Genomic DNA, 19049 nt, shown 5'->3' on the forward strand with positions numbered 1-19049 from the left:
AGAGCTATTTTCAAATASCTCTTTGATTTAGAGGGATGTCTGTGCCACTCTTTGAAGAATATGGCTGGCCTTGCTCTCTCAGCATAGGTTACACCCCAGGAGAGAGCTCACAACCACTCTGAGCCCCCTTGCCCATCCTCKCCCAGTGATATTTTGCTTCCAGTAAAAAAAAAAAAAAGACCAAATTTCTGCCAGTGAGAGATGATGTAGGTGGTTAAAGTTGTGGATATAGCAGGGAATTGTCTGTGTATGCTGTATTGTTGAACTTAGAGAAATTAAAAGAAGACCTTTCGACCTTTGATCAGGTCTTGACAAGTTCCTGCTTTTTGCCCGAAGGATGGACATCCGTCGGATCAGCTTTGACACAGATGACCTGTCAGATGATGTCATCCCCCTTGCTGATGTTCGCAGTGCTGTGGCTCTAGATTGGGACTCAAAGGATGACTATGTCTACTGGACAGATGTTAGCACTGACTCAATCAGCCGAGCAAAATGGGATGGATCAAAGCAGGAGGTACAGTGTTCACTATGTGTGGAGCTCATCTGGCCAGGAGACTCCTTGAGCAYCAGATTTGAAGCCACTGGGACACACTGGCCTTTTAAGGTGTTGCAGTTCATGGTGGATCTTTYGTTCATTAGTCTGCCTAGTTCTGGCAAACTGATGAGCTGGACACCTCCTGAACAAGTTCAGTGTATGGAAAACCTTGAACGGAGACATGAAGTATGGTGATTTATGGGCTGCAGTTAATCCCTTTGTTGTAGCCCTGAAATCTGAAAGGAAGAAGTACTGAATCCGCAGTTACGTTCTACATTTGGAACAAAAGTCAAGCTCTTTGGGAATGCTTTTTGCACACACTCCTAGGCTGATGTTACTATAACTGAAGCAAACAGAGTTTGAATTTGCAGTTTGAAAGGCACAAATAAATAGATATTTCTCCAAATAAAAGCCTTATTTAGACTTTTAAGTCCTTAATGCTCTCTYTTGTGTAGCATTGCTGTGCTCACAGGCTTTTGGCTTTTGGAAGTTAACATTGTTGGTGAATGGGTAGAGCATTGGGCAAGTGCTTTCTCCCCAAGTTCCAATTTMACTAAGGATTTTTTGTTTTCATTTAGGTTGTGGTGGACACTAGCCTGGAAAGTCCAGCTGGACTGGCAATTGACTGGGTCACCAACAAACTATACTGGACTGATGCAGGTACTGTTATCCTCTGCTTTAGATAGACTTCTGCCTTACTTATTAGTCATGAAAACTGAAAATCCGCTGGATAGTTGTGCTGGTCTTATTCCAAATTTGTCTGTTTCTGTGTAGCAAAAAGATGGAATCATGTACTTCCCACTGAGTGTGAATTGAGGCACAATCCTTAGTTTAATTCTCCTTGCAGTATCCCCAGTACTAATTCTGTAAAAAGATTCATAGCAAAAGTCAAATATCGCTGTTGTCTTGCTGCAGAGCTTGTGATTGTGGGCTTTTATGTATCTTCCAACMGTGCATCTTGGGGTGCAGCAGGTAATATTTGGAGGATGTTCCTGCTGGAGAGTCATAGTTAAGAGAGGTGTAAGGAAGATTATTCTTTTTTAGCAGTTCTCTCATGCCTTGGGTGCTTAGGAAATAGATAGATAGTTTATATTCATACAGGACTGCACATCAGTGACAGCTGCAGAGGTGRCTTGAGAGGATGGAAAATGACACTTTAAGCCCCATTTCTTATCTATTTTCCACCTAAGAACAGATATGGATGGAGGRGAAGAATGCATTGTTTTATGGTTTTGGGTTTTTTTGCCTTAGCTCTTGCAATTCCAATTTGATCTYTATCATTTTCTCTCTTGACTTTTATAGGAACAGATCGGATAGAGGTSTCCAACACAGATGGAACCATGAGAACTGTTCTAATCTGGGAGAACCTGGACAGACCTAGAGATATTGTGGTGGACCCTGTTGAAGGGTGAGATTCTTTATTCTGGGATGACATAACAATTCTTGCATGTCAAAAGATGTTCTGGTTCTTTGGTTTTGTTGGTTTTGTGCAATTTTCTTTCTCACTGGTGCTATCGTTGTACAACCCACTGACTGAAACTAGAGACTAATGATTTTAGATGCTAATGGAACAAGATAAGCAGAGGTAATTGCCTGTTGTGCTGTGGAGCTTGCAGGAGCTGGCTGGTGTTTTCATTTGTTTATCCTGGGGATGTAGTAACTAAAGATGTGGTACCCAAAAAATACTGAGAGTGAGGCCATCTAGATGTTTTCTATTTGTCTATTTCACATGTATGTTCAATTTGTGTTTAAGCCTATCAACTAAAGTCTCAGTCAGAAGGATATTCTTGGGCCTTGTGGAGGTGGTTAGGAAAAAGCTTTCCAGCCATTGCTTTAGAAGTGTTGAAGTTCTTGAAGGGAAGTGTACTATTCTTTTTCGGAGTGGGTTGAGGAAAACAAATGCAGCAAGAGTGTAAAGGGCCGTTGGTGGAGACTGGTAAATAATTGGTTAATTTTTATACCTTGACCTATTTTCTTGAACTTTTCCCTGTATGTTGTAATTAGGCCTGCCCGTGGGCGGTAGAAGGTATATAAATTTGAGTATGATCTTAGGTACATTACAAGARCCCGGGGCTGGACATGTTTACAGTAACAGTCTAATGCTTCTTCCTGCTAGGCCCTGAAKGTGCCAGGCTCCCTTGCTTCTCTGTAATATTGCCCAGCTGTRGTGGCAGCAAAGTGTGGGCATTAACTCCTGTCTGGGCTTCTTCTCAGGTRCATGTACTGGACTGACTGGGGAGCCAACCCAAAAATTGAGCGTGCTGGGATGGATGCCTCAAACCGCTTGGTGATTATTTCCTCCAACCTGACATGGCCCAATGGCTTGGCCATTGACTATGAATCGCAGCGCTTGTACTGGGCAGATGCAGGCATGAAGACCATCGAGTATGCCAGTCTGGATGGAAGCCACAGGAAGGTATGGAAGCCATCTTCGAGGAGCAGGACTGGGAGCCTGAACACAGAGTGCTTATGGCTCCTGCCTCTTTTTCCAGTTGAAAGGGAAATCTACAGATTAAAGTACACAGCTGCTTTCACTGGGAGAAAATAGCTCTCTTTCTTTTTGAAATAGTGTGTGAAGGAAGTTTGAGGGCTAAGGTTGCCTCATCACTCTCCTTTTGCTGTGACTGTATGTTATGRTGTTGAGAGGGGGCAAGGGAAGCCTTGTCCCCTTAATGACTTCATAGTAATATTTTTCTTGGGGGCCTGGGGTAATCTGAACAGGTGCTGATTGGGAACAATCTGCCTCACCCCTTTGGACTTACTCTTTATGGCGAGAGAATCTACTGGACAGACTGGCAGGCCAAAAGCATCCAGAGYGCAGATAGGAGGACTGGGCAGTCTCGGGAAACGCTGCAGGACAATCTGGAGAATCTTATGGATATTCATGTTTTCCACCGGCACAGGCCACCAGGTACAGAGCTCACCCTCAAGCCCCACTGAGCTGAGAGCTTGCTCAGGCTCTKTTGTGTGGGCATCTTTCCTGCAAGGAGCTGACCTGCCAGCCCCATTGTSTTAAGTGTCTGCGTGGAATATGAGAGCATGAGAATTAACTCTCAGCTTGGTTATTTGAAGGCATTGTAGAATGCATTTTTGTAGCTGTTGCATCCCTTTTCTGCACTGGCGCTACTGGCTCATGGATTTCTCATCCTCTTTTCCATAGTACGTACCCCATGTAAAGTTAGGAATGGAGGCTGCAGTCACCTGTGCCTTTTGGCACCTCTTCCAAAAGGTTACAGCTGTACCTGCCCTACAGGGATCAACCTACAATCTGATGGCAAGACCTGCTCCCCTGGTGAGTCTTCTCTGTAGGATCCTCACTCCAGTTTTGTATCWTAGCTACATTTTGCCTCTGCCTTGTTAGAGAACACATTTCATTTTTATGGGCTTACGTGCTTTACYCCTTGAAAAACACTTTGGTGCCTGTACCTTCAATTTGAGTGGAGAAACTTACTGATAATTGGATTGGTGGAGACATTTTTCTTGAAATTATGTCAGACAAGTAAGCCAGATGTCACATTTTTTCCCATACTTTTGCTCTAGTATTGAGGTGAATTCCTAAATGACAAGGTGCTATATTCTTTTATAGGTACATTAATACATTCCTTCCATGGACTGTCTTTTGAGGATGGTGGAAGGCTGTTGGCTTCAGGCCATGGTAGATCCAYTTTTCCTCCTTAGCTAGGAAAAAGTAACTCCTAATTCCCATTTCCCACAGATATTAGTGAAAGTAACTCTTCTATGAGTGTTCTGCTTTTCAACTTGGATGTAAAGAAGCATTAAGTGATACTCAGTAAAGCTTTTGTGTGCAGATTGTCCATAAGCCAAGGTCTGCCTGAGATACTTTCTCTTTTCCAKTGAAGTGGATGTAACCTCTAGAATATTTGGTAAGTGATGCCTAGAGTTGACTGAACTTGTTCCTGACTTATTTCTGTCYATTTTCAACTCTGCAGGAATGACCAGCTTTCTGATCTTTGCCAGAAGGACTGATATCCGGATGGTGTCTCTGGATATCCCCTACTTTGCWGATGTTGTTGTCTCAGTCAATGTCACCATGAAGAACACCATTGCAATTGGAGTGGATCCTCGTGAAGGTTTGATCTTCGTAGTGTATCTGGCTGTGTTTGAAAGGCAACAAGTGACCTTGTATCTCAATGTCTGAGTAAAGACCCAGGCACAGATCTTACTGTAGGCTGTGGGTTTGGGGTTTTTTTCTTGTATATGCTGCAAATAATTCATTTCCARTGAGGAAAGGAATATATTTAAAGGAAAGCACAGAACCCAAACTATATGGAAAAAACTGCCTGCAGTACTGAGTGAGGTTCCTGTGCATTTGGGATTTAAGAGAGCTTTCCTCCTGCTGAGGCCTTGTACGACAGAGCTGAGATGCTGGTTGTTTATATATAGTAAACATCTGATGCCCTGCTGGATCACTGTTGCACAGTAAGGAAGATGATCTAATTTTGAGAAATCAGGTGTGGAACTCTACTACTAGCTGAGGGTGTCCTTTGTGTAAAGGTCCTACCTATTTTGGGGAGAATGGGAACAAGAATACTTGCACTGTTTTGTCACTCTAGCTTAATAATCTTGTGCTGTTATTTTTCCTGTTCAATCAGATCTGTTTCAATGGTGTAGCAGCTAGTCAGAGACCTGGATTTGTTTTTTAAGGATTTTGTTGTTTGATTGTTGGGGTTTGGTTTTGTTCTGTTCTGTTCTGGGCTTTTTCAAGTTTCTCTTTCTTCTTCCWCCCAGGGAAGGTTTACTGGTCAGACAGCACATTGCGGAAAATCAGCCGGGCTTCCCTTGATGGCTCACAATTTGAGGACATCATCACTACAGGTGAGAGGGATTTTGATCTGAGAACCTCTTTCTTCTATGCAGTATGAAAAGAGAGATTCGGTTATGCCCTGGTAGAATACATTGTKGGTGGAAAGGCAAGCAAAGCCTAAAGCAGTTGCCTACAAGATGCACAAGAGGAATGCTAGAAGTTCCTGACTGAATTGGAAGAATAAGCAGTGACCAAAATGTCTTTCTATTTTCTCAGGTCTTTTGACTACAGATGGACTGGCTGTGGATGCTATTGGCAGGAAGATATATTGGACAGATACAGGAACAAATCGGATTGAAGTGGGCAACCTTGACGGCTCCATGAGGAAAGTCTTGGTCTGGCAGAACCTGGACAGCCCTCGGGCAATAGCTTTATACCATGAAATGGGGTTAGTGTTGTCAAGAGATTATCTAGGGGTTACACAGGACTTTTGATCTCCTTTTCCATAATACTTGTTGACTTTTCCCCAGGTATATGTACTGGACAGACTGGGGTGAGAATGCCAAGCTGGAACGCTCTGGGATGGATGGCTCTGGACGTGTGGTGTTGATCAGCAACAACTTGGGYTGGCCTAATGGACTGGCGGTGGATAAGGCTGGGTCCCAGCTGCTCTGGGCTGATGCACACACTGAGGTCTGATTCTGTTCTTCATTGTTGTTTGATATTGGGTCTTTGGTAGCCTGGAGGCTGCTTTGAAGCCCTTGAGCAAGTTGTCAAAAGAGCAAGGGGAATGTAAGCTTTTCTCAGAGTATGGGCTGTGGAGGGAGGGTGAACCTGAGTAACATCACTCACTGGGACTGTTTCCCACTTGCTACAGTAAGTGCTAATGAGAGGAGAAGTGTTTTGAGTATGGGGTGTTTTGCTTCTTCCTTTAGCGGATCGAGGCTGCGGATCTCAATGGTGCGAACCGCCACACCCTGCTGTCTCCAGTGCARCATCCCTATGGCCTCACTTTGCTGGACTCTTACATCTACTGGACTGACTGGCAAACTCGCAGCATTCACAGGGCTGACAAAGACACTGGGGCCAATGTCATCTTGGTGAGGGCAAACCTGCCTGGCCTCATGGACATTCAAGCTGTTGATAGGGCGCGGCCCTTGGGTGAGTTGTTCCCCTATCAGGGGTGTTACYGGTGGTGGGGGTGAGGGGAGTCCTTCAGACCTGTCATTGGAGAGACTGTAAAGCAAGAGTGACTTCTCAGAATTCAGCTTTTCCTTTCTTTTCTTCTTCCCTCTTTTACCATTTTTTGCCCTTCTCCCTGTTTACTCTGCTTTGTAGGTCTAGTGTTGATTACTGGATGCTTTTTGACCCCTTTGTCCTATTTCCTTCACTGGAAATGGGACACATTTCCTTGCATACCGCCGAGTCACTTTTTTAGGAGAACTGAACAAGTCGCGTCCTGTTGGGCTTCACCAGAGTCTACTGGCATTGGAGGATTCCCCTTTTTTAAACTCAAAAAGACACTGATTCCTCTTAAATTGGTTGCTAAAATCTTRTTTCAGGTTCTAGTCTTTTTTCACAATCATTGCAAGCTTCATCTGCCTCTTTGCTCTGCAAGGTCTTTGCTGTTTTAGTTGTTCTTAATATATCATGCTCTCCAACTATTCTGTGCCAGAGTCAACTCTTCATTAYTCTTTGGGGATTGTATGTAACCCCATCTTGCCTCCTTGCTTTTTCAGTGGAAGTTGTTGCTTGGTGCTGGGGCTTTATTTTGGTGGAATTTCCCCAAGACATACTTCTACAGAGAACTGTGCTGCTTTTYCTGTGGTTACTAACAGCAGAACATCACTGATGTAACAATGTAACTTTTCAATATAAAGCTGACCAAAAGTCATACCCGCATTGTCTTCTTCCTACTCCCTGCTCCTGTCTTCTGSGCTTATTCCCTCCTAGTAAATGTATGCCGGATTCTTTACAATTAAAAAAAATTATATGACCCTAATATGTCAGGCACTTTCAGCAGGCTTCTCTGATGCCTTTGTTTACTTGCCACTGTGTGCAGCTAAGTTGAAACAGAAGCTTCTTTGTCAGCCTGGCCTCTGGTGCATTGTCACACTACTTCCCCACAGGGTTGAATCTTTCTGTCAGCATTACCATTTGCAGCAGTAATAAAGTTAAACTGCTGTTGCGTAAATCTATGAGCATTTGGCTGTTCCTTTTTCCATGGGAAAACTATGATTAGCAAGGAATTCAGGTTAAGATTTTTCTTCTGATGATCCCTCTTCTTCTGGAGCCTCCTGTTCTCCTTACCAGTCATGCCTATACCTACCATGAATCTCAAAGGGGAGGGAGAGTGTCTCTGTACAACGGGCTGTAGATTCCCAGCAAGGCTGGGATGGTAAGGATAAACTCAGCTGCTAACAAGTTGTGCCCATATGTAGCCTTCAAAATAAGGCTTTGATCTCTGGCATCCTTAAACTTTGTTTTCCTTGTTTCTAAAGGCTTCAATAAATGTGGAATTCGTAATGGTGGCTGCTCCCACCTTTGCTTGCCTCATCCCACTGGTTTCTCCTGTGCCTGCCCCACTGGCATCCAGCTGAAGAGAGATGAGCAAACATGTGACTCTTCTCCAGAGACCTACCTACTTTTCTCTAGCCGTGCTTCCATCCGTCGTATCTCGCTGGACACCAGTGACCACACAGATGTGCACATACCTGTCCCTGAGCTGAACAAYGTCATTTCTCTGGACTATGATAGTGTGGATGGCAAGATTTACTACACAGATGTATTTCTTGATGTTATCAGGTAGGTGCCAATCAAGTGCTTGGCTGGGGCCCAGGTCACCCARCAACTTGTGCTGAGTGTGCCAGTAAACTGGAGATACTGAGCACCGCACCACTACTTACACCTTGTCTTTGGTACATAGCATCATGTGTATCACTGAACTGATGCTGAAGGTGTGTTTAACCTGCTCGAGACYGAGGAAAGAGATATTAGGGAGGTAGTTGTATGCGGTGGCCCKGTGGTTGATGAAGATCCAGGCTTTTCAGGAGCTACCTGTTCCTCATTGCCATTTGTCACTGATTTCTCTCAGGCGGGCTGATCTGAATGGCAGCAACATGGAAACTGTTATTGGTCAGGGTTTGAAGACTACAGATGGCCTKGCAGTGGACTGGGTTGCCAGGAACCTCTACTGGACAGACACGGGACGCAATACCATTGAAGTGGCTAGACTGGATGGAAGCTCCAGGAAAGTGCTGATCAATAACAGCCTGGATGAACCCCGAGCCATTGCTGTCTTTCCCAAAAAGGGGTAGGTATGGGGTTATTGGTGGGGAAGGGGGAAGAGCTGCACAGAGGCAGGGTTGGAAGAGGAAGTTGCGAGAGGAAGACGAGATGTGCCAAGTGAATCTGCAGGTACCAGGCAAGGGGTTGCAGTAGTTAGGCAGAAAGTGAATTTGAAGGTTGGGCAGATAGCTGTGAGAAGCARGCAACAGACTTACTTTTTTGAACCTGAAGAATCTCGCGGTTTCATTCATAACTAAAACTTTTGTTAGGCCAAATGAAATGGTCTTTTTTCTTACACTTGCCTTTTATCTCTTCAGGTATCTCTTCTGGACCGATTGGGGTCACATTGCTAAAATTGAACGGGCAAACTTGGATGGCTCTGAACGTAAAATCCTGATTAACACTGACCTGGGATGGCCCAATGGATTGACTTTGGATTATGACACCAGGAGGTCAGTGAAAGATTTTCTTATATTTGCACAGGGTTAAGGGATATAATGCATTTTTTAGCCCTCTTAGATTAATTTATTGAAGTAACATTGTGGGTTTGGTTTTGGGATGTTTTAAGGGTTTTTCCTTAAGGGTTTTTTTCCTAATCCATGATTCCATGATCTTGGCCAGTAAATGACTAGAAGGTAAAGACTGGTTGTATAGATGAAGCTCACCTCTTTCCCTGTGCCTYCAGGATATACTGGGTGGATGCGCACCTTGATCGCATAGAGAGTTGTGATCTCAGTGGGAAGCTACGGCAAGTGCTGGTCAGCCAGGTGTCACATCCCTTTGCTCTGACACAGGTGAGATTTTCCTGCTGCCACCATTCTCCCTGGTGTGTTGATGAGTTTGTAYAACAGATTTTGGGAACAGGGAAGTGTTACAGTCTTGGGAAATCAAGATGGCTCAGGGGATAGTACTTAAATCTTCTCTGGAGCCAGCAAAGGAAGTTTGTCTGAACTCYTGTGGAGTGTAGACAGTCATCTTCTTTATGATAAGAGGGTAAGGGTTTGAAAAAGCCTTTGTTTTGGGCCTCTGCATCAGGGATATGTTTTTTATGGGTATCTTGTGTCTACATGACTAAACATGMTAATGGCTGTGATTTTTCTTTGCTGTCTCCCTGAGCAGCAGGATAGATGGATATACTGGACTGATTGGCAAACAAAATCTATTCAGAGAGTGGACAAATACTCCGGGAGGAACAAAGAGACAGTTCTAGCCAATGTTGAGGGATTGATGGATATCATTGTGGTTTCTCCTCAGAGACAGACAGGTAAATAGAAGGACCTTGATTCAGGCAAATGTTAATTGTAGACCAAAGGAACTCTGCAACCACTGCTTTATTGTGGATGTCAAGTAAAGATGATATCCTTTTCTATGCTCAAACTATTCACACATCTTCCTTCTGCACATTTCTTGTCTGCCTGTGACTTTTCAGTCAAGTACATCTTAATGGTGTTCTGTTAGAGCTTTGATTAGCAATTGTCACTTTCTGTAGTCAACTGACGTTGTGTTAAAACAGAAGAATCTGAGGGTTTTTGKTTTTTTTTTTCTGTTCAACTGTGTTGTCTGGGCTCCTGCCGAAAGATTTCCAGTGCCTTCCTTTCAAGACTGCCGGAATCCAATCCACTGTCTGGCTATTGTCATCACTTTTTCAGCAATCAGATGAAGGGCATATGCCAAAAACACAATAACTTGCTGGATTTCTAAGAAGTATTTCTAGCTGAGCAGGAAAAAAGGTTGTTGTTCTGAGGACCTTCTTATTCAGATGTAACGTATTTAGAAAATTCTTTGTTCCTTCCAGGTACTAATGCTTGTGGAGTGAACAATGGAGGCTGCACACACCTCTGCTTTGCCAGGGCTTCTGACTTCGTCTGCGCATGTCCGGATGAACCAGATGGGCGGCCCTGTTCTACCAGTGAGTTTGCTGAGTGTCACTTGGATAGTGGCTTCCATAAGTGAGCCACTGCTACTGCTCATTCAGTGGCAACCAGAGCAGCTGAGGCTCTCCAGTATATGAGTCTTATGCAGTTGTATATTGAAAGTAAAGATGGTTGTGAGAAAGAGAGCCCCCTTCTGTCCTTTCTGCTGACAGACTGGGTTTGAGATGGGAAGATTGCTCATATAAACTATAGAGAGTTTTGGAAATGATTTATCAGACTTGTTCATCTGTCCCAAAAATTTGGAATCCTGCTTATTTTTCTCTGTTCCAGTTCCTGGTGTGGTGCCCCTTGGTCCAGAACCAACCAGTGTAAGTGAGAGAAGTCAAACACCGCCTGGCAGACTAGGTACCTCAACAACCAAACCTCTCACACCTCTGGAAACAGTGGAAGGAAAGTAAGTGTTCTTGTTCTCTTGGAATTGGGGTGCGAAAGTCACAGCTTTTGCAAAGTGCCACATGCAAGCCCCCTCTGGTTGCAGTCATTCAAATGTACTTATCTCTAGCCAAGAGAGGATATTCCAGCTCCAGATTTCACATTCTTAATGGATGAAACTATTATGACAAATAATACAGMACACTGTTGATATGGCAAGGAAGAGATGCAGATTCTTTCTGTCCTGTTGAAATGTATGTCTAGGCTGACTGTGCGGAAGTGTTAAAATCCCTCTTCAGCACATGTGTCCTTCATTTGATTGGTTTTTGAATCTCCTAATTTTGAGAACTCATTTCTGAGAGGAGGACAGAGCAGTCTTTTGTTTCGATTCACTGAAACATCTCAGACTACACCCACACAACTGAGGAAGTGGTTCTACCCTGGCTATACAGGGATAGTTTGTTCAGGGCAGAACAGAACCTTTGCAGCTCTAACATATAAGTTACAATGTAGGTAGTTAAGAGACTCTTTTCTGCAAATTGCCTGTAGCCTGCTATTTATACAGCTCAGCAAAAGAGTAATTCTATAGTGTATGGCTGAGTTATTTACAAGGCAAAACTTGCAATTTGTGGAGTATAATTTATTGGGCAGAAAGGGCTTTGTGCTGACTCTGAGATGTTTTGATTTTTGCTTCAGCATGACACTGAAATTTGTTTTCTGATAGATACATGTGTACACATGCAATTCTAGAACGGCTTGGATATAAGGATACTKCATACCAATAATTGATCTATACATGCACACCCCCATACACCTATATGTGTATGGTTGTCTTTTCTCTGGATACAGAACAATGTATCCATTGTATACTGAAGAAGAGAAAGGAACACCAGTGTTCGTTAAGTGGAAAAGGATGGGATATTAGTGCTAGCCCATTCCATCCCCATTTTTAATACCTTTGATACTGTTGATGCTACTTTCAGTAAATAACTGTCTTTTGTCATTCAGCTGCTCTGACAAAGATGCTAGGCAAGGCTTGTGTACTCGTGCCAACGAGGCAGTGCTGGCCACCATGGGTRAGTTCCTTTTCCTTAACTTTTCTCCACCAGGGTTGTTCCTCCATATGTGCCCAGGGCATTCCAGTCCATAATGTCTGAAATTCAAATTTCTAAAATTCAGACTTGAATTACTCAAATACCCTCTGAGCAGAGCAAAATGCCTCTAAGGATAAACATCAGCTATAGACATTCTTAAAACTAGATGGGGAGTTTTCCAACTGATTCTTTGGCCTGAAGAATAGTTCTGTTTYCTTTCATCCCATACTTTATCCACTGGGCTCTTCCCATTAATGATACTCTTTTTCACTGTCCCCATTGTGTTTAATTGAAGATGRTTGACTGGGGTAATTGTTTCCCACTGCAGGAGTAACCTGTCAGCTAGGGGGTCTAACTCATCCATTGCAACCCCATTATGAAGATCTGGATGTTGATGATCCTTGGTTTGCTGGGGCCTGGGTGGGAGGAAAGTTTACCATATGTTTGGTTTCATATGAAGCCAAACAAAACCCTGTGCTAAACCTTGATGACAYGTTACTTTGCATACTTCTGTACAGCTAAAGTGCTAGTATTAGGCGTTACACCAAGGGCAATATTATCCAGTAAAATATGAGTGCATAAATTACCCTTGGTGTTCTCTTTCAGGAGAAGGACTGCATGTCAGCTACATTATTGGAGGTCTTCTCAGCATCTTATTTATTTTGCTGCTTATTGCTGCTTTAATTATATATAGGTAAGTGATCTTTTCCCCTCATGACCAATTGTAAACTCCMGGGCTGTAGGAGAAGAAAGTTCCTGAAAGCGCTAAATCTTTATTGTCACTTGCAATCTTTTTCTTCTCCATTGGAACAGGTGCTTGATGATTTTATTTGCAAGGTTTGAGTCCTATGTCTCTGAAGTTTTGGTCATGCAGTTCTACMGTCTGAAACATTATTAACTCAATTTTCTGCAGAGAGCTTATGAGTTATGGACAGGGATGTGAGATRATTTGTATCTCAGTTGATGTGTGAGCTCATTTGCTTTCTGACAGATAACTTCACCAGTTAGTGCCAGTATAGTTTTTGTGGTTACATGGTAGTGCCTTGCTGTACTGGTAGCTAGTAAATGGACTAGTAGCTAAGAGCCAGGTGAAGCCAGGATTCTCCCTTAGTGGGACMGTGGAGATTGCTGAAGCTTTCTACTTGCTAAGCACTCAGGAACTTTGGATCCTGGCAGTAGGCTCCTGTGCCTTTTCTGACAGTTCTCTCCCTCTAGGCATAATAAGTCCAAGTTTACGGACCCTGGCTTGGGGAACTTAACCTACAGTAATCCTTCATATCGGACGTCTACCCAGGAGGTGAAGATTGAATCTATTCCCAAACCAACCATGTACAACCAGTTGTGCTACAAGAAAGAGGTAAGAGCTGCTACGAAGGACATAGGAGCCCAGCTCAAGCTGCTGTTGAGTACTACAGGCCTCACTATATGGAAGGATTGCAACTTGTCAGCATTTACTTCTAGGACATCGGAGGGACAGCTTCAGTGAATTAATTGTTCAGACTGCTATGGAGATCAGCGAGCAGCACTTCTTCCCCAGTGAACTGTAGTGAATTTCACCTCTCTTAAGTTCTCTGCTTCTTACCCACTCTCAGTGTCTTGTATTTTGTTTGCATTGGGAGTTGGCTCTCAGAAGTACATGGGTCAATTGGAATTGTCTTCATTGGATACAGGTCCCTGTTAGTGACTGTTGCACCAAGGTTAGGACAGTCACCAGGGACTTAGGAMAGTCACCAGGGAACCAGGCAGCTAGAAGGGGTTTGTTAACAAGAATGTGTCTCTGGGCTGTGCACTGCTTGAAAGGGTGGAATAGGGGAAAAAATAAAGCCTTTATCAAATAGTGCATTTTAAAGGCCCTTCAGAGGTCTGTACTTTGTGCCACGGGATGGACAGAGTTTAATATGACACCTTGCAGCACTTAGTTTCTCCTCTCTTTTCTCTTCAGAAGCTTTCTTATCACTCAGATAGCTTCTCATCTTCCCTCTTCTGATTTCCGTCCACATCCTCACATCAGGTATCACTGCTCTGTGTGTTTGATCCTGCCTCCCTCACTCAAGCTCTGTTGTGTGGCTCAAATGCTGTCCATACTAATTGCTCTTTCTTGGTTTTCTCCCCTGCTTTTATGTTTTTAAACCAGCTGTGATGTCTGTCAGGAAAGTATAAGTCATTTTCTGTGACAGATTCTTTGGTCTGGGCTTTGGCTACTCATACTCTGTGAGATTTGAAAAAGGTAATTTCTGTTAGGACTATTCATGATTATCTGTTAGATCACTTAGTTCCTCTAGCAGGGATCACAGATTTGCTCAGGGGAGAGTTTTCCCTTACTGCTTTTCAAAGGTGCTATCCAATAGATTTCCCAACCTTTCATGCCATTTTAGCCTTATCTACTAAGGATAAGCCAAGATTATTTATCTGGGAATCTAAATCCTTTCCACTTTTCTCTTAATTCCGATGCTCCTTGATAYGCACAGATGTGTATTTCCCCACCCCCTTCACTTTCTCCTTGGGAATAGATGAGATGTTCCTTATATGTCAGTGAGCCAAATTAGACAGATTTCACTGCTTTAATCTCAGTGTGGTCCCTTTAGCCTCTGATCATTTTCGTTGTTTCCCTATCATTTCCTTCCCCGTGTCACTATGACTTGGACTGAACAGTGGTCTTCCAGCTGTGCTTTCCTAAGAGGTGAATCTAGAATGACTCAGATGTTMCAGACCTAGAATTGATTCCCTGCCTACTTTTGCCATGATATTTTCTGTCTCTTTCTGCTTCCCATTTTGTTTGGTGGGGTTTTTTTTCCTTCATATTTAGGTTTAGTGTTCTTACTTTCTTCTGTCAGGGGATATGTATAGTTGAATTAGAAGAGCAATCTCATCATCATTCCCCTTCCATGACTGAAGACTCATAGAGTTTGGAATGAGAGCTGTTGCAGGGAGGATTTGTGTGGGGGTGGTAAAGAACTGAAAGAAACTTAAAATGAGTTCTGCCATTGTGGCACTTAAAGCCAGTGGCTGTTTACATGGAGGTCCAGCTTTTTGTCTGCTTCACTTGTCTTCATTCTAGCTCTGCATTGCTCTTTGCCATATTTTTCCACAGATGTATGTTTTTCATTCATCTGTCTTCTCCCTAGACTGGTCCTGACCACAGCTACACTAAGGAGAAGATCAAGATTGTGGAGGGAATATGCCTTTTATCCAGTGATGACTCGGAGTGGGATGACCTAAAGCAGATTCGGAGCTCCCGCGGAGGGATCCTCCGGGACCATGTCTGCATGAAGACGGATACGGTCTCTATCCAGGCCAGTTCTGGTTCACTGGATGACACTGAAACTGAGCAGCTGCTACAGGAAGAACAGTCTGAATGCAGCAGTGTTAACACAGCAGCAGCCACTCCTGAGCGGCGTGGCTCACTCCCAGACACAGGCTGGAAACACCAGCGCAAGCCCTCCACAGAGAGCGAGGTCTAAAGTACACGTGACTTTGGAAAGTTGTACCCTCCCTACCCTCTGCTCTGCGCAAAAAACAGACAGGACTCTGCCTGCTAGGCAAGGAAGGGCACAGAGACCAGCCTTTCTTGCAAGGGGCCCTGAGACTGACGGCCTTTCAGCAAGGAGCTTGGGCAGCTGTGCTGTTGTGGTTGGAGAGGGAGGATGGGTGGGTTGGTTGGAACCCAGAGACCCTTTTGACTCATTTTCACTGTCTGTGGTTTATTTATATGTTCCCTTTTCCTGGAAGCTGCCACATTAACTTTTGCAGTGACTCCTCTGGCCTGAAACTCGTTCTGAGTCTCTGTTCCCTGGCAACCTGTGAGGCCTGTGCCATCCAGCTCACGGTCAATGCCCATGAAGAGAGCAGAGCTGCCTCATTGCTGGCTCCTGGTCACAGAAGTACCCATGTCATTCCAGCACTAGCAGCACTCTTTGAGGCTTTGTGTCAAGGGGTCTCTGACTTGAGAGAGGTCTTGGTACAGATGGAGTATACTTTGGGGCTCAAGAGGACACTGACACAACAGCAGGTCACCTCATAAAGGCATAAAGAGGGTAACCACAGTTGCTAAGACTCACTTCATGAGAACATCACTGCTTACTTTCATATCTGCTACTAATAACTTTAATGAAATGCTCAGATYGGAGCACTGTGTCTATTGCTGGCAGTAGACACTGTTCCTGTTCTCCCCTTTCCTGTTAAAACATGTTTCTACTCTGGAAAAACAAGAGTCAGCATATGGCCCTTTCAGAACTGTTCCCTATGRGTATTGTAGTCTTGAGTGCTAAACTTGAGACAAGAAGAAATTGGTATTTTACTTAGCTCTACAGAGCTAATGGGTGAAAATAGATCTCAGCAAGACCTAAATTTTGTTCATCTCTATGTAACTGATATATAAAAAAAAAGAAAAAAATTTGCTAGGTCCCCACTAGTCCCAATTCTGCAAGGTCCCAATTATTTTGGCCTTTAGGACCTTTGATTACCATAAAAAGGGAAAAGAGAGAATTCCTAGGTTGAGTCTTTCCTAGGGGAATGCTCAGTGCTGACAGTAAGGAACTGCTTTATTACTAGGCTGAGCCCATTTGACCTAGAATGGGAGACAATAATCAGGGAGCTGCAAGGGCCATTTTAAGTAGTTGTTTATCAGATAGAATTGCACTTTAAGTTCTTCTGTTACCACTAAACAGCTCTCCTTGCCAAGTAATTTTTCTYATCAGCTGCATGAGCTTCATTTGTTCTCTGTCCTCCAAGGCCCTTACCCTTTAGGGAATGTCATCCTACCCTTGCAGCCAAAGCCCAGCAGCATTTGGAGCTGGGTCTTGCACACTCCCAAGGACTATTGCCACCTTTTCATATTCTCTTGTCCTCTGTTGAAAAAGAAAAAAAAGAGAAAATATCTCTTGACACTTGTTCAAAAATGAGATTTATATTAGCCCCTTAAGTCACACGGCAGAATATTAAGCATTAAGCCAGATACTTGAAAGCAMAACTTCCCAGTGACGGATTTCTCACTGAAAATTTTGTAACCTCTTTACCACCTGGAAAGAGGTCAAGTACATTCCCACCCACAGTGTAAAGAGAGCAAAACATACACCAGAGTATGGTTCAGAGGTAGGGGGAGGGTCTATCTCCGATGCAGTATTTTTTTCAGCTGGTAAAAAAAAAAAAAGGAGGATTGTCCTACTCCGCTTGAACACCTTGTTTATGTACTAACAGGCCTGCTACCCCTGAAAAACAACAGTCACCAGTGGTTTGCCTGTACTTTTCACAGCAGAGGTAGCTTTGCAGAAAGGGGAAAAGTGCAGCTTCAACCTGGTCTTTGAAATTCTGTCTGTAACTGCACCATTAGGCTGACTGGTGTATAGTCCTGTGGAAAATGAACTGGAGTAAAGGCCTGGAAATTTCCCTGTGTTAATGTGGGACTCTTCCCTATTCCCAGAGGGATTTATTTTTATTTTTTTCTAATTAGATTTTTATTTAATTATTTATTTGACTCCAGCCTGAGAAGCATTGATTTTGTTGGGCAGAGGCACTTTTGGATTGAGGTATGGACTCGACTGGGAACTGAGAAAGGAGTGCGTATCACTGACATGGATCCTGCCCATCTAAGCTGCTTCATGCAGGGACAACACCAGAGGGCTCAAGCATAGGCAGAAGAATCGATTTGAGCAGAAACCACATATAGGGGGCAGGGGCATCAGGGCTGGGAGTGTGGGGATTGGGGAGGAAAGCTCTGACTTGCAGGAGTGCAGGGCTTCTTCGGGTTTTGGAATGGGTTGGAGGTTTTTTTTTTTTTTCCAATAGCTTATGTGACCATGCACCAAAATCCTGAAGTGGGRCAGGGGTGAAGGGAAACATCTCCCCAGACCTGTCACTTAATCTTAAGTCAGCCTGTCAAAATAATTGCTGTCAGAGTCAAGTGTGGAATGGAAAGGAAAAACACAGTCTTTTCAACAACTCACGGTGCTTGTGATCTCCACCTCGATCAATATTCTCTGCTGCGACTTAGGAGAAACCTTGCACTCTCCAGCCTAACAACCATTCATAACTACTYTCTGCTCCCTTCCTTAAGTGATTATGGTGAAAAGGAGCAATAAAATGTCACACAGCCTACTCTGCTGTGCAGTTGGCAGAGATTCATGTCTTTTTCCTAGAGCCAGCCCCAGTGAGATGCTGCCTTGGGGTTGCATCGTGGTTCCCTGTTCTGGGGAAGAGAAGACCTTYGTTGCACTTAGGATGTAAAGAATGTAGAAAGCTACTGGAGGATGATCTCTTGAGCACTGATTTACTATGTAAAAAGCAAACCTCTCCTGTCTGTCCCGAGCTAATGTCAGTGATTTCCGTGTGTTCCTGTGTAATGGTTTTAACGTTACTCACTGGAGACATTGGATTTTCTGGAGTTATTTAACCACTGTGTTCAGTATTTTAGGGGTTGATGATAATTTAATATAAATTTAGCTTTTCTTAACCATTCTTGCCTGGCTTTTGGTTGTGAATAATACATGTTACTTGGGCTCTCCTTTCACACAGAACCTCAACTTTGCTTCATTTGAGAGGAACAAGAAGGTAGGAACAGACTTGGGTTCCTAGAAACCTGATTGTAGCACACACTGTACCCCTATGACTTTGAATCAGGGGTCCAACACCTACACTCCCTTTTGCAGATGCCTTCACATACCTAATACCTCTCACTCTCCCCTGTCTTGCTTCCCCCCGCCTTTTTTAACATGGCAACAGCAGAAGGGGGTGTTCTTTTTGGCATATATTAGGACTGTAGAGATCTCAAGTTCCTGCCCCATGGAAAATAAAGCTCTGAAGAAGAGCTGATTTTTCTTTCTGTAGGGGGTTTTGGTCAAGCTTCTGTTCCCTTTTTCTATAAGCAAGAGTTTAAATAGTGCAAAAGGTGGAGTGATGAATGAAACATTCACTGATAACTGACATTGCAGTACTGATTGCCAATCTTGTAACACATTCTGTCCCTTTCTGATGAAAGAACTACCTAAAACATTTAAAACAATCATATTCCTGCCTRTTTCACAATTGAAGCATGGTGCAGAAGTCATTTTAGCCAGGTCATGAAA

The 19049-nt window shown here is 43.6% G+C and overlaps 1 protein-coding gene across 3 annotated transcripts in view; it reads left to right on the forward strand.

Moving 5' to 3' along the window:
- The window catches only part of LRP4 (LDL receptor related protein 4), a 79522-nt gene extending 61082 nt beyond the window's left edge, over nt 1-18440 (forward strand). For all 3 annotated transcript variants that reach the window (XM_057364916.1, XM_057364923.1, XM_057364933.1), the window contains exons 17-38: nt 306-514; nt 1114-1195; nt 1838-1943; nt 2750-2951; nt 3257-3446; nt 3696-3827; nt 4486-4626; nt 5285-5371; nt 5577-5748; nt 5831-5993; nt 6236-6461; nt 7802-8105; nt 8395-8613; nt 8906-9040; nt 9274-9382; nt 9708-9852; nt 10384-10497; nt 10793-10916; nt 11903-11970; nt 12595-12682; nt 13204-13345; nt 15114-18440. In XM_057364916.1, the coding sequence (XP_057220899.1) occupies nt 306-514; nt 1114-1195; nt 1838-1943; nt 2750-2951; nt 3257-3446; nt 3696-3827; nt 4486-4626; nt 5285-5371; nt 5577-5748; nt 5831-5993; nt 6236-6461; nt 7802-8105; nt 8395-8613; nt 8906-9040; nt 9274-9382; nt 9708-9852; nt 10384-10497; nt 10793-10916; nt 11903-11970; nt 12595-12682; nt 13204-13345; nt 15114-15449 (3494 nt within the window). In that variant the 3' untranslated portion in view covers nt 15450-18440. The remainder of the gene's footprint in view (nt 1-305; nt 515-1113; nt 1196-1837; nt 1944-2749; nt 2952-3256; nt 3447-3695; nt 3828-4485; nt 4627-5284; nt 5372-5576; nt 5749-5830; nt 5994-6235; nt 6462-7801; nt 8106-8394; nt 8614-8905; nt 9041-9273; nt 9383-9707; nt 9853-10383; nt 10498-10792; nt 10917-11902; nt 11971-12594; nt 12683-13203; nt 13346-15113) is intronic.
- The last annotated feature ends 609 nt before the right edge of the window (nt 18441-19049 follow it).

This window comes from Malurus melanocephalus, unplaced genomic scaffold (genome assembly GCF_030028575.1).
Source record: "Malurus melanocephalus ecotype Western Australia unplaced genomic scaffold, MMel_1.1 scaffold_2, whole genome shotgun sequence".
Taxonomy (NCBI): Eukaryota; Metazoa; Chordata; class Aves; order Passeriformes; family Maluridae; genus Malurus; species Malurus melanocephalus.